At 38.6% G+C, this 15,077-nt stretch overlaps 1 protein-coding gene across 5 annotated transcripts in view; it reads right to left on the reverse strand.

The window, feature by feature from the left end:
• Positions 1-3,841: 3,841 nt before the first annotated feature.
• Positions 3,842-15,077, reverse strand: part of LOC6037067 (insulin receptor substrate 1) — a 407,646-nt gene continuing 396,410 nt past the window's right edge. For all 5 annotated transcript variants that reach the window (XM_038252358.1, XM_038252360.1, XM_038252359.1 and 2 more), the window contains 2 exons: positions 6,926-10,133; positions 3,842-4,757 (listed from right to left, as the gene is read on the reverse strand). In XM_038252358.1, coding sequence (XP_038108286.1) covers positions 7,211-10,133 — 2,923 coding nt within the window. In that variant the 3' untranslated portion in view covers positions 3,842-4,757; positions 6,926-7,210. The remainder of the gene's footprint in view (positions 4,758-6,925; positions 10,134-15,077) is intronic.

Below are 15,077 nucleotides of genomic sequence, written 5' to 3' on the forward strand. Positions count from 1 at the left end.
AAATACGATGAGTGCAGAAAAAACGAGGTCGGTACCGAGTTTCAACAGAGTTTTTTGCAACTCTGAATAATAATCGTTGAAAAAGGAGAAAAAATAAATAATTATGTGTTGTCGTCCAAGGCAATCTACTTTTTTCTCGCTCAGTAGTCTGTGAATTCTGAAATTGCTTGTTCTGTCATTTTTTCCAATCACCATCAAGTAATGGCCTTTCTACAATCATTTTACTAAGAAAATTGCACTTAGCTTATTAACCCTCTACAGCCCAACCCCGCCTTTAGACGGGCTTTGATTTAAAAAATCGCCAAAAAACCATTTTTCAACCAATTTTCGATCTTTAAAAAGCATTGGAAAGAAGAACTCTTAAATTTTTAGAAAATTTATGGGTTGAAAATTTTACTTGTTTAATGTGACTTTGCCAATGTTTTAAATTTTTTTTAGGTCAACTTTGGCTGTGTTTTTTATTAATATTTCCTATATTTTAAGTAACAAGAAGTATGCAGTAATTTTTGTAGTGTCCCAAACTATGCCTCTACGCATTTTTATACAATTTAAATGATAATGGTGCCATTTTATAGCAAAAAATGTGAAAAACAAGCAAAAAATTGAAAAAGTGACTGTAAGAACATGAAAAAATAAGATAGGCCAAATGTAATGATAGGAGGTGGTAGAATAGGCCAGATACTACCAAAAACAAACATAAACTAAACAAGAAAAATTCAAATTAAAATACGCAAAATGAAACAACAAAAGCATAAAACTAGAGAAATAAAGTTTTTCGTAGAACAAAAGTTGCTCAAAATGACCTTCTGAACACGGGAAAAATAAAAAAATTCGAAAACAAAATTTGGGCAGTAGAGGGTTAATTTGAATCAAAGAAAATGAATCTGATCATCTACAATGGAAACGTAATCAAATTATAAACTTGACGTATAGTGTAAGTTGATGTTTTTCAAAGGTAAACAAACAACTGCATAGCAACGTATATCAGCCAAAATATCAGGCCAGCAAATTTTCATAGTTGATTGTAGATGCCAGCCGTAATTGGGTCCTAAAATTAAGCTTAGATTGCTGATATTATTGTTTACAGCGATAAAGCTTTTTTTTCTGAGTTTAATGACCCTTTGTACGACCACAAAGAGTTTAAAATGGATTTTTAAATCAATTTTGAAAAATTAACCCCGTGGTTCTTCTTGACAGAAAAAGTCCTACTTGACAGCTCGTTCCAAGGAGACCATAGTTAATCCATCGAAAAAATGTTGTCTTATCATTTTTTTTTGCATTAAAATGAAAAAAAAAAAGCGATCAGAAATGAGTTTAAATCGTGTTTTTTTACCGTTGTACATAAAAATTTACATAGGGCTTTATTACCCCTGATCGCATAAATGTCCCATATGCATTTTCATCGTTTTTGAGTTATTGATACAGTTTTGTTCAAAATCGACAAGACAATATTTGTTTGATAGATCAACTATGGTCCCCTTGAGACGAGCTGTCAAATAGGACCGTTTCTGTCAAGAAGGGCCGTGAAGTTATTTTTTTTTAAATTGAATTTAAAATCAATTTTAAAACTCTTTGTGGTCGTACAATGGGTCATTGAACTCAGAAAAAAAAAGCTTTATCGTTGTGAACTTAATTTTCGGACATTCAGGTGGTGCCCGAAGAAGCAATAAATGACCTTCACCGGAAAATTTGAGGACGTTGTTATAGGTCATTGGCAAGCCAAGAATCGGGTTCAAGCCACTGGCGAAAACTGCTTGCTGGATGCAGGATATCCAAACAATGCTGTAAATTTATATTTTCAGCACTGTTTTATTGGCACAGAAAAGTAGGCCGCTGCACTTGCCAAAAAACCTCAATAAAAAAGGTTTATCCTGAAAATGTGTTTGGGTTGTTTGTATCAATTTATTTAACCGATGAATACTTTTTGAATTTGCAAGAATTCAATTGTTTTTCATTCAAACATGTTTTTTTTAAATAATGAACAAACTTGTTAAACAGAAAAAAACTATAATTTAGTTTTCAATGAGCTGTATATTTTATTTTTTTTATTTTTACAGAAAATTTCTAGTCTAAAATGTTTGTGATTTATTAGGTTTTCAAAATTTTCTTCTTTTTTAAATTATGCAACCAAAACATCATTCAACTTCACTTGAGCTAGGTACACAGAAAAGTGTAAAAAAAATCAACAATATATTTAAGAATTCAAGAACTTATGGTTTTCGACTTAATTTTTGATTTTACATTGTTTGATGAAAATATTTAAAAATATATATATAAAAAAACTGATTTTTTTGATTTTGTGGTGTCCATTACAAAAAAAAAATGATGAAATTTGAAAGAACAAAAATTGATATGGCTTTAATGTGTTGAAAATATAAAATTTGATGGAATTGATTTTTTTTAAATATCAAACTATCAACTCTCTGCATCTACACTTATTAACCCTGAATACTCATGCCCCAAATACTACAGCGCTCTTCATTCCGTATTGATACTCTCAACGCCGAATATAGCCGAACACGTTTTTGTGTTTACACCCTCGCGTTTGACATTCTCCTTTTCTCTCTCATTCCTGCTTTCATGATCATCCAACCGCAACAGCGTTTCACCACAAAAGCCGCCACAAAACAAATTTCGCAAGCGCAGTTTAACGGAACGGCATGCGTGGTCGGCTCCTAATCGCCCCTCGCGTTCATTTATTGCAGTTTTTGGAGAGTTTGAGAGACTCAGCGGTGAGAGCGCATAATCGAGGGAAAGGGGTGGCGGTGGAGTGACAGAGAGAGAATGCCAGCGCTGGTCATCTCACCAGCTGTAGTGACGGTCGCTATACTCTCTGATGTTTTGATGCAGAGATTATCAAATGATCGCTTTTTCTATCACTCATTTGCTTTTGAGAGAGTGATTTCTGATCATTGAACCAAAAATCGGGATCCTTGAATTTGCCTTATTTTCGCATGAAAAAAAAAGTGTTTCTTTTATAAATGTTTAAAAAATTATTGAAACTGAGCAAATAACATGTAACAAAATGTATATAACAAATCAGTTGAAATTTATTTACGTTTTAGGATAAAAGTTTAACCATTTACCGACGCTATTTATTTGCACTTTATTCCATTATTTCTTGCATTTTGAATTGAAAAGATAGTAACAAATAAAACATGTACAGTACTCATTTTACTCACTAAAAGGAAAATTCTAAGATAAACTAAAAAGAAACTGGATTCGTCAAAAAGCACACGCTGAACAACTTATTTTTTAACGAAAAATAAAAATTGAGCAAAAAAACAAATCTGAAAAGAAACGAAATAAACCTAACAAAAAAAAAAACAGTAGCACAAGAAAGTGGAAACAGGTGCATTTGCTGCTGTATTTAGAACACACCAACTTGAATATCTTTTTAAAGTGCTTGGAGAAAAAGATACAAAGCTGATCTGAATTTGCCCCGCACAATTGTGCGGAAGAGAGAGAGAGAGAGTTGCGAAGGTTTTAATTAGTCTGCGCCGAAAGTGCGAGGAACGTTTGTTTGCAAAACACCGCACAATTTAAATCTTTTTTTTTTGCTGTGTGTTTGTAACTAAAACATGTATATTTTAACTAGTTTCACGATTATTATTTTTTCTTTTCCGTTTTTTCGAGGTATCCGACTGCCTGTTTTGTTTTGTCTGTGGGAACACTTAAAAATGGGGACAAAAATATGGTACGTTTTTTTCTCTCTATTGTTGTGGCGAAAATTAGTTTAGTTTGTTTGTAACTATAAGTCATACTTGAACGTATTCCGTTGAACTGTTTTCTCCTCTTTCGTTTTTTTTTAATTTACTCTGATGCAGGTTGTATGAATGTATTTTTCTGTAAATGTGAATATGAATAGTTTAGAGGTTCCAACCTGTGTGTGTGTGAGTGTTTATGAGTGAGTTCGCTACAGTTACATTACTTACACATTCCCTCTCTTTCTAGTATATAGATATTTTCCTCTTCACTTTTAAATTTACCTTTATTTTCTTTACTTTCTTAAACTTAAATATGTATAAGTTATACTTTCTTCCTTCCTAAATCTAACCTCCCTTAAGGACTAAAAATTGATTTTCCTTAATAAAAAATAAAGTTTTCTATAGCTTTTATCCTCTCATTTAATATTAGTCTAAACTTACGCTCAATTAATTTACTTATCGATTAAACTTTTATGTGTATGCATCTTTAATGTTAATGTGTGTGTTGTTTTCCTCACCATTTGCTTACACTTTCTCCCTCTTTTCATGCTCTTAAACCTACTAACCTAATAGTCGTGTGTGTGTGTTTGTTTAATATTCTTCTAACTTTCGTTGCTGAAAGTGTTAAACAGAACAAAGAAACAGTGTGTGTGTTTGTTGTTGTTGTTGTTAATCAAGAAAAAATCAAGTAAAGCTTATTTTGGCATTTGAAATTTCATCTCATCGTTATCTCGTCAAAGGATTTGTTTGTTTCATTTTTTTCTTCTTTATTTTTGGGGGGTTTTCACCTTTACTCTTCTTTTTTCTTCTCTTCATTAGACTACGTTTTTTGGAATATTGTTCTCTCTCAACTTTCTTCTTCTTATTTATCCATCTTTCTCCGGACACTTAACCACTAACTTTTTTTTCTGCTCTCATTTTGTTACACATTACAAAAACAAAGACGAAACGATTCACTGCACTGACGTGTCCGGAACGCTCTAGACCTTAACAAAAATACAACAATCACGCGCGCCGCTCTCTCATTCTCGCTCTCGTTTCTGTACACAACTAGGACAAAAAAGAGTAAACAATAGTAAATAAGGTGAGCAAGCCATCGCGAAATGAACAAATTGTTAATTAGTTTTAACATTTTTTTGTTTTTTTACTGAAACTTTTTATCGATAAATTGTCCATACATAAATTCATACAGTTTGGAAAGTAAAACTCAAGAGTGGAAATTCTTCTAGTTTTGGATAAACATTGTTTTGTTTTTTAAATAAATATATTAAATTGTAAAAGGAACATTTTGAATTGTTAAAAGATTATTTTTTTTAAAGGAAAAATATTTTTGATCGCATATGCAACCAAGTGGCATGTTCCAGAATGAGTCTTTCATATTTCAATGTGGGTTTAAAAAATTAAACAAGAAAATTCTAATACCTTCGCTCGTTCCTTGTCATTTTGGTTATGCTTGTGACATTACCACTGAATCCTTTTTTACTCAAAATATATCTAAATACAGACTTTCACCAGGGTGACCACTCAAATATCATGTTGAAATTCCCGGCATTTTCCCAAATTTTCCAGAATCTCAAATAATGGACATTTATTATTTAAAGAACCAACATCAACCATCAAAAAATCTAAATAAATAAAAAAAATAAAGCTATTGACAATTTTCGTAAAAAAGAAATTTAACAAAAAAAAATCCTTAAAAAACTAAAAAAAAGCACTGATTCCAATTAAAACAATTAGTCTTTGAAAAATAACAGAAAGCTTAATAAAATTTATGTTTTCAGTGTTTATTTTTAAAATTGCCAAAAGTATAGTTTTTGATATTACGTTTCAACCGGAAGTGACAAAAATTAAAAAATAACTGAATTTAAAATTTTATCCCGACTAAACCCGACTTTCTGACAAAAAAAATCACAAATTTCCGACTTTTTCCGATTTTTTGCGGATTTTAGCGAATTCCCGACTTTTCCGATTTCCCGATTTGAGTGGCCAGCCTGCTTTCTCTAAACGATACACAAAAATGTAGCGCGGAAGTATTTTCATTTTAAATTTTATTATAGAAAAGTTCCACAAATTCCGTGAAAGTGTTGCCATTTTTCAAATATTATTTAATTGAAAACGTACGTCAAAAGCGTATGTCTAACGATGTACTGAATGTTTATCTCTAAATCACTTTCATTAATTTTAATAGCATCACATTTTAAAAAGTTAAATGGAATCAACAGTGAGACTGTTGTCAAAATATAACTCGACGAGACGATGCCAAAAAATTAGATTGGATTCACAAAAAAGTGGCTGTCATTGCTCGTCACTCTAAAGGCTAGTATGGTGATCGGAAGGAAAGTTGTCAAGAAACAGCTTTACGAACAGCAGAGCAAAGGAGAGGGAGCGATTTCTTGGGGCTTTTCTTCACCCTCTCTGGCTTGCTTCCGCTGCCGCTGCTGCCCATTTGAAATTTTTCTTGACCGATTCCTTCCGAAGTGTTCTGCTGTTCGTAAAGTTGTTTCTTGACCCCTTTCCTTCCGATCTGCATACTAGCCTTAAAGCAGTTGTTATCAACCTTTTTCGACCAATTCCCCCCATGGATTATTTTCAAGACCTTCAATATAGTATCAATTTACGAAAATCATGATTATGACTTTAATTTATGTAGAATGATTACATTTTTCAATACACAGCATTTTTTTTCTACTCTTGCAATAAAAGAAAAAAAAATCCTAACGATTTTTCAAACAATCTTCATGATCTGCTAATGTTAAATGGAATGCAAAACCTCAATTAAAATATATTTTTAAATTATCCTTCACAAACTATATCTTATATATTTTAACTATATCTTATACATTTTCAAAGATAAAACCGCAGGAAAAAAAATTCAAAGAAATTTAAAAATCACTTTAAGCATCACAAATTATGAGGAAATTGCCAGAGAAGGATTTAATGTTACAGCAAAAACTTTTTAAAACATAGAATTTTCATTTTATTTCAAAACAAATTAAAATGTTCTGGTATAGATGTAAAATTTACATTAATCTCTTTGATCGACTGTTTGTTTTAAGTTAAAAAAAATTAAGAAAAGCTGGACATTTTGCTGAAGAAACCAGTTCGATCAGATGTTCTGATTGAAATTCTAACTTTTAATTGTATGAAGACAAGTATGGACGAATTATCGATGATTCAAAGGTTTCAGTCAAACAGAAACAACCAACATCAATACAAACCAACTTGCTCATTCGGCGAAGACATGCTCAGGTAACAAAGAATCTTGTATTTTTTGTTGTTTTGTTTCGATTTTGGATTCAATATATATTTACACCGTTTCGGCTTGTTTTCCGAAACACACGTTCTCTCTCTCGATTTTCTTCTCTTTTTTTTTTTGGGAAGGTGGCGAACCTTCTAACAAACAATCGCCGAGGGTTTTCCAGGCTTCTTCCGGGGGAGGGCTTTCCCCCCGGATTGGCAGTTTCAGGGTTCCTCTCTCTGTTGCTACTACAAGACAAGTGTTCTTACGGTTGCCCGCCGGTGGCCGCCTTCGGCGGAATCGGCGCCCCCGTCCGGTCAAAGTCAATTTGCGCGTACGTGAAGGCGCCCTGCTGGGGCTGCGGCTGCTGCGAGGTACATCCAGAGTTGGGACTAGGGCTGGAGTTGAGCGAGTCGGGCGTTGGCGCGTCGCTGGGCGCCGGGTCGACGTCCATGCGGGTGGCCGGGGGCGGGTTGGTACCGCAGGGCGGTAGATCGAGGCTGGCGTAGTGCAGCTCCCGTTCGGAACTTACCGAGGGTGGGCGGGAGACGATGGGTTGGTCCGTTAGCGTTGCGGTTGACGCCATCGGGCTTTGGTTTTTGCTTTCGCAGAGGGTCAAGGTGGAGGAAGCGGACGATGAGGTAGCTGATATGACGACCGGCAGGCGGTCCGAGTTGGCGGAGTTGGGCCGGGTTGAGCCGGCGGAGGGAGGGCATTTGGTGGCGGCGGTGCCGCAGCCGATCTTTTCGCTGTTGACGCTGTTGGGTCGGGAGGACGCGGACCGTTGGAGTAGTTCGTAGCCGGAGGCGTCCGTGCCGGTGGGGCGACGTTCGGAGAATTGCCGCGCGAAGGCCGGTTTGGGAGAGACGCCGCTGGCGGTTTTGCGGAGGAGGGCGTCGTCCTGGCTGGAAGTGATCGGCCGGAAGCCGATCGTGCTGGATTTTTTGCCCAGGAGGGGAGGAAGACCGACGTCGCTGGTGGAGGAGGAGGTGGATGGGTTGTTTGGGCAGGGTGTGGCCAGTTCGGATTGGGATGAGGTGCTGGACAGCTTGCGGAGGGTGGCGGTGGCGGCCGGGTTCATGATGGCGTAGTCACCGGCCTGGTCATCGCCCACTACCATGGGAGTGGACGTTGGCTTTGGTGTGACGGGCGTGGTAACGGGACTGCAGTTGACGTAGTCCGGATATTCGACGGCGGCGGATTTGACGGTGGTCACGACGGAGGCCGACGTCCGCGTGCTGGTGCAGGTCGTCGTCGTGGTGCAGGTTCGCTTGAAGGAACTTGGCCGACTTTTTTCAGTCTTGAGGTTGCTCGTGTGAGGTTGCTGCAGACTCAACTCCGCATAGTTATGGCTAAGGTCCTCGACGCGGGATTCGTTCGATTCTTCGCTGTGCTCGTCCATTTCGGTGATGAGCAGCGTTCCGCTCGTTCCGTCGATGAGGCACTTGTCAGGATCCGCCTGGACGAACGGTTTGATGGGACTGCCCGGACTGAAGGGGAAGATCGTTGCTTGGCTGCCCGAAGGCGTCACGATGCCACTGTCCCGGGAGTCACACCGTGACCGGGGACTGAACCCGATCTGGGCCGAACCGTGTCGTTGCTGGGCCGGATTCAGCGGAAGATAGTTTGGAATATTGGACGGCGCACCGCCCATCTTTGGTTCCATCATCAGGTCCCCAACGACGCGCAACCCACCCGACTGGATCGCGATCGGTTGCGAGCTGAGCCGTGACTCGGGCAGTTCCTTGCGCGTGAAATCCATATTGATGTACTCGTCCGAAACGGCCGGCTCGACCTTCGCCCCAAGACTAGACTTGTTCTGGTTCCAGGACATCTCCATGTAACCCTCGGGGGCGCTGCTCGGCGCCACCAGCAGCTCGTCCTCGTCGTGTGTCATCTTGTCCTCGTTGCCACTGTCGCCACCGGTTCCGGCACCCCCACCACTTCCACCACCCACCATCAGCGGATTAATGTTCAGGTAATCATCCGAAGGTACTTTGCGTTGCGTTTGCGAAGAGGAAGACAGTGACGATGGCCCTGCACCGCGCGGGGACATCTCCAGGTAGTTGTTGTTGTTGTTACTTCCGCCGGCCCCACCACCACCGTTGAACTTCTTCGGCGAGTTGATCGTGATCGGCGAACTCGTGCTCTTCGTCGACAGGTTTGGCTCGTAGCAACCAGGCTTCATGTCCAGGTAGTCACTCTCCTCCAGCGGCACCGGCGCTAAATGACCCGGCTTCATCTCCATGTAACCGGTATCGATCGCTGAAGTGGCCGCTCCCCCAACCGCTCCCATCTCCATGTAATCCTCCATTCCCATCCCCTTTTGCGGCGTACTACTCTCCGGCTCTCCCCCGTGATACGACGCACCAAAGTCAATCTCCATCAGGTCGTCCATCGGGTCGAACGACCCGTGCGGCTTACTACTCACCAACACCGGCGCACTGATCGACTTCTTACCCGACGTCGCGGACGTCCCCGATGCCCCAGCCTTCCCAACACTCGAACTCGACCCCGACCCCACCATCCCACCGATCGTCGACGTGTTCGTAATGCTCCCACTCCCACTCGCACTCTCCTGCATACTCCCGGAACTCCCCGCCGACAGCAGTGGCGCCGTAATCGGCGCCCCACCACTGCCCTTATACAACTCCGACCGCGGAACCTTCGCCCGCGAACCCACCGAAAACGCTCGCACTCGCGAATTCCCCCCCGCGCCACCACTCTCAACCGCTGAACTCAGCATATCCACCCTCAACTTCCGCTTGTTATGCTCCAACCGGCTGCCCACCGAGTACGTCCGCAGCGGTCGATCCATCTCGTCGTCCTCACTCGGCGTAAACCGCGCCTCGACCTTCTCCAAGTGGTACGCCGAAAAGCGCATATCCGTCGACGGAGTTCCGCTCGTGATGCTGCAACTGGACGCCGCCGAGCTGATGTTCCCGTTGCCAGCGGAGGGCGTCGGAATGCCCGGCGTCGGGACGTGGGTGCTGCTGCTGCGCAGGCTCGCGGGTTCCATGTCCACGTAGGATTCTTCCGGGGCGGCTGAGGTTGAGGCTGAGCTGGTGGTGGCGTTGGCGCCGGCGACGACGACGGTGCCACCGGGTGCCATAGGAACATAACCGTCGGGGACGTCCTCCGCGAGACTGGAGGCGCGCGAGTGTGCGCTCGAGCTGCCCGTGTAGAGGCTGATGGAAGAAATGGGGATGAAAAAATAAGAAAATTTAGTCTTTTTTGGCCAAAACAGCAAAATTCAAATTTGTTATAGGTACTTTTCAAATATGCTTAATTAGGAGTACAGTCATCCCACATATTCGGAACACCCACAAATTCGGAACACTTTTATGATGATTTGTCAATAGCATGCCAAAAGTAGCTTACCTGTCGACTTTACTATTTTTAGAACCTTCATTTGGACATTCTCTTTCTATTTTACTAGTAAAAGTAGTACTTTTTGAACAAAAAACTTCATTCCAAGACTATTTTGTCCAGAGCAGCAAAACACTGCCTCCAAATGGCCTGTTTCATAATTGTGGGATGATATTGTGCCTCCCACAATTGTGGAACACCTGAATTTAACTGATATTTTCACAAAAAAAGTTATCAGACCATGCATAAAACATCACTAAGCTTGAGTTTCATTGGTTTCAGTGTGTGAAGTCATTATTTGGTAATAAATATGTACTACTGGAAAGATCCAAAGTTTGTTTACATTCGTAAGAAAAAAGTGTTCCGAATTTGTGGATTTCAAGGGTCAAAGTAATTCTTCAAAAACTTCATATAAAAGTTAAAATTTGCAGATGTTCGATACAGCATTCGAAAGATCGCAAGAAAAGCTTTCAAATGAAGGTAAAAGCGAATCATTAAGTTCAATTATCGATTTGCTATGATTTTTTGAACATTGGCCGATCTGGAAACCGTTCCGAATATGTGGGATGACTGTAAACGAAATTTCCCAGAAAGTTTTGAAATGTAACATTACTAAAGAAGATGGAATGTGGAGATTGATTTTAATAACTACAATCCTTGTTAACACAAGTTAAAAAAAGGACAAAATGACTTCTATAAATCAAAATTCTGAAAAAAATATTTATTTTATTTTCTTTATTTTTAAACATTTAAATTTGATCTAAAAAATCAGTGACCTCAAATCAGTCTGTAACATTAAATATGGGTCATTCCTTCCCAAGTGACCACGCGTCCAACATCGACCTTCACCAATTCTGCCCATATTTGGCATGGGGGTTGTTTTTGGCCCAAAAACAAAGAATCCCAAGTTTGGTAACATTTGGTCCACCCCCGCACCCGTGGCACCGCCCTCTTTTTCTGAGATTTTTGAAAAACCTCATTTTTAAAATGCATTTTGCTAAGAGAAAAGTTTAGAAAAAGTGAACTTTTGGGTATGCATATTTGAAGATTTTTTGATGTAGAATCGAATGGCGTACTCAAAATTTACGTACAGTGTTGGCAGATATGAAAATTTTGCGATTTAAGTTTTAAAATGCATTTTTAACCCTTAGGACGAGCACTTACGGGAAAACTGACAATTGCATTCGATTGCTGAGAGTTTTTTACATTAAATTCAATCAAAACCTCAGGGTAAAATGAACATTTCTTGAGATATCACATTTTTAAGTTGGAAAGCTCTGTATTGCACAGCAAATGTTTAACTTAACCATCAATTTTCTACAGTACATTGCGTGAGAGCATAGTAGGCCTTGAAATTTGAATATTCTTTTTTTTTCAATTTCTTAACGGAAGCAAGTGAATGTCCCAAAATGGAATTTATGTATGTATGTATTGTATGCATGTATGTATTTGTGTATGTATGTATTGTAAGTATGCATTTGAACCCCCGTCTTGGCAGGACTTGGCGTGGTTCACGGATATAAGAAAATGACAAAATGTTTAATTTCGAGCGCTTCAACAGGAATTTTCTAGTTTTATTGCCCCAGAAGCTAGCCTGATAAAATGAGCATATTTGGTTAGGGTTGGTGGGTCCAATTTTTACTAGCAGGATTTTTGGATTTTTTTTTGCAAAATTTAAAAACATGCTCAAAAAATTAACCTAAATATTTTCGGGATCAATTCCTAGCGCTTTGCGATGTTCTACAAACTTGTACCGCGGATAAAAATATTTGAGAATTTTGACAATAAGAAAATTTGATAGCATTTTGGGAAACTTTGTCGAAGAAGATGTTAAAAGTGAAAATTCCCCATAGTAAATTAATTAAAGTTCCATTCTAACTTCAGGTCAAAACTGGACCCACTAAACTTTAACCAAATGGGCTCATATTATCAGGCTAGCTTCTGGGGCCAAAAAAACTAGAAAATTCCTGTTGAAGAGCTCGAAATTAAACATTTTGTCATTTTCTTATATCCGTAAACCACGCCAAGTCCTGCCGAGACGGGGGTTCAAATGCATACTTACAATACATACATACACAAATACATACATGCATACAATACATACATACATAAATTCCATTTTGGGACATTCACTTGCTTCCGTTAAGAAATTGAAAAAAAAGAATATTCAAATTTCAAGGCCTACTATGCTCTCACGCAATGTACTGTAGAAAATTGTTGGTTAAGTAAAACATTTGCTGTGCAATACAGAGCTTTCCAACATAAAAATGTGATATCTCAAGGAATATTCATTTTACCCTGAGGTTTTGATTGAATTTAATGTAAAAAACTCTCAGCAATCGAATGCAATTGCCAGTTTTCCCGTAAGTGCTCGTCCAAAGGGTTAAAAATGCATTTTAAAACTTAAAGCGCAAAATTTTCATATCTGCCAACACTGTACGAAAATTTTGAGTACGCCATTCGATTCTACGTCAAAAAATCTGAACATCCCAAAAGTGATCCACATAGCCCATAGTGTTGCCAAAGGGTCCCAGGGACATCACGGAATATGAACCATAATCGGAAACTTGGTAGAATCGTGTTGTTACGGCGGTAGACTCCAAGATCTGTATTCCAGGACACTTTGGTGGACCCAGATCATCCAAAAAGTGACCCACATAGCTCATAGTGTTGCCAACGGGTCCCAGGGACATCACTGAATATGAACCATAATCGGAAACTTGGTAGAATCGTGTTGTTACGGCGGTAGACTCCAAGATCTGTATTCCAGGACACTTTGGAGGACCCAGATCATCCCAAAAGTGACCCACATAGCTCAGAGGGTTGCCAAAGGGTCCCAGGGACATCACTGAATATGCACCATAATCGAAAACTTGGTAGAATCGTGTTGTTACGGCGGTAGACTCCAAGATCTGTATTCCAGGACACTTTGGAGGACCTAGATCATCCCAAAAGAGATCCAAAGGGATCGAAGTGGTCCCAAATGGTCGTGAGGATGTGACTGGTAATAACTAAACTTTATTTGCCTTGAAAAATCGTTGTAAACCTGAATTATCTTCAACATTTTCTGAAGTTTCCAAATTTCAGGTTTTCAGGATGTTCTAGGTCGTCAAAAAGGCCATTAACAACCACTCAAACATTTTTTCCTAGGTAGAGAAACTCATAAATTACAACTTTGCTGAACAATGTTATATGTTTTGAGCACTGTGTGATTTTATACAACCGAATTTCGGTATGGGTCATATATGACCCATCAGGCCTGAAAGGGTTAAATGAATATTCTTATACTCTAATATTTCATCATCGCTATCTTAGATTAAAATAGTAGTTTATGCAACAAGTTGCAACACAAAGTTTTTTTTAGCACGAGTCTTTCCTGTCTCCGAGGAGGTTTACCGAGTCGATTAAATACGAAGAGTGCTGAAAAAACAAGTTTCGCAACGAGCCGTTTGCTTCATTTAAGAATGAGTGAGTAGTTTCACGACGGAAATGCAAAAAAATACTATTAAAGTTAATTCCTCAGCTCTGATGGAAGTCGAGAAGAAGGTCAAAGAACAAAATTTCAACCTCAAGCCTTATTTTCTAAACATTAAAGAAAAGCAATTTCGCAAAAAGCTTAACACAAATTTTGAAATAAGAAAAAAAAAAGTGAAGCTTATTTAATTTGTTAGTGTGTGATTGCTTGAAGAAATATGAAGGAACAATGTTGAATATCGTACAAAACAAATAAAACACGTATAATTTAATAATTAAAAATGATTTTAAACATATTTCCTAGATGTTTTTATTAGGATTTCGAGTAATACAATTCAGCCCAAATTTGTATTGGAAAAATGCCAAGAGGTCCGAAAATTTTAGCAGAAAATTTAACTACGAAAATTTGTGAAAAATTTAGTATTTAATTCCAAAAGCTCTAAAACAGTGAACATGCATGCTTAATTTCGAATCGATCGATGCCCACAGTGAAAATACACGCAAAATTTCGAATCGTCCGATGCCCATTTCCGAAACATACGGTATTTTGTACAAAAATTATATATTTTATTTAAAAAAAACCTCTAAAAATGAAAAAAACTACACAATTTCGCTTCGTTTGGTACCCATATTACATATTATGAAAATTTGAGTATTATCGAAAAATACGGTATTTTGCGAAAATTTGATTACTTCACAACACTCTAAAACAGTTGAAAAGCAAAACAAATTTCGCTTGATTTGAAACCCATAATGCAAATTATACAAATTTGAGTATTTAAAAAACGTTATTTTGTGAAAATTTTAGTATTTCATTTAACAAAAGTTTAAAACCACTAAAAATTAGGGCAAAATTTCGAATCTTCAAAAAATACGGTATTTTGTAAAAAATTTAGTATTTCCAAGAGTATTTCATTAAATAAAACTTCAAAACAGTGAAAATGCAAGCAAATTTCGAATCGTTTGACACTCATATACTGCCGTTCTACGCATAATTGTCCCATGTTCAAAAAAGTGCAACTCAAGTGCAACTTAGAAAAACGAGATTGAAATTTCTCGACCGATTTTTGTGTTTCTACGCATAATTGTCCCGTGGGTTCCTATTTGCCCCATATATCCCTTATCACTCCAGTTAGCAGTTTATTACTCTAACTTGTGATCCTCTTGCTATACAATAGGTAAACACAACATAATGCTTCGTAAAACTAATGACTTCGTGAAAGAAAATACTCGGTGGGACATTTATGCGTAGAAGTGTGACGATGGGACAAACAGACTTGGTGTTGTTT

The sequence above is a fragment of the Culex quinquefasciatus genome, chromosome 2 (assembly GCF_015732765.1).
Source record: "Culex quinquefasciatus strain JHB chromosome 2, VPISU_Cqui_1.0_pri_paternal, whole genome shotgun sequence".
Classification (NCBI taxonomy): domain Eukaryota; kingdom Metazoa; phylum Arthropoda; class Insecta; order Diptera; family Culicidae; genus Culex; species Culex quinquefasciatus.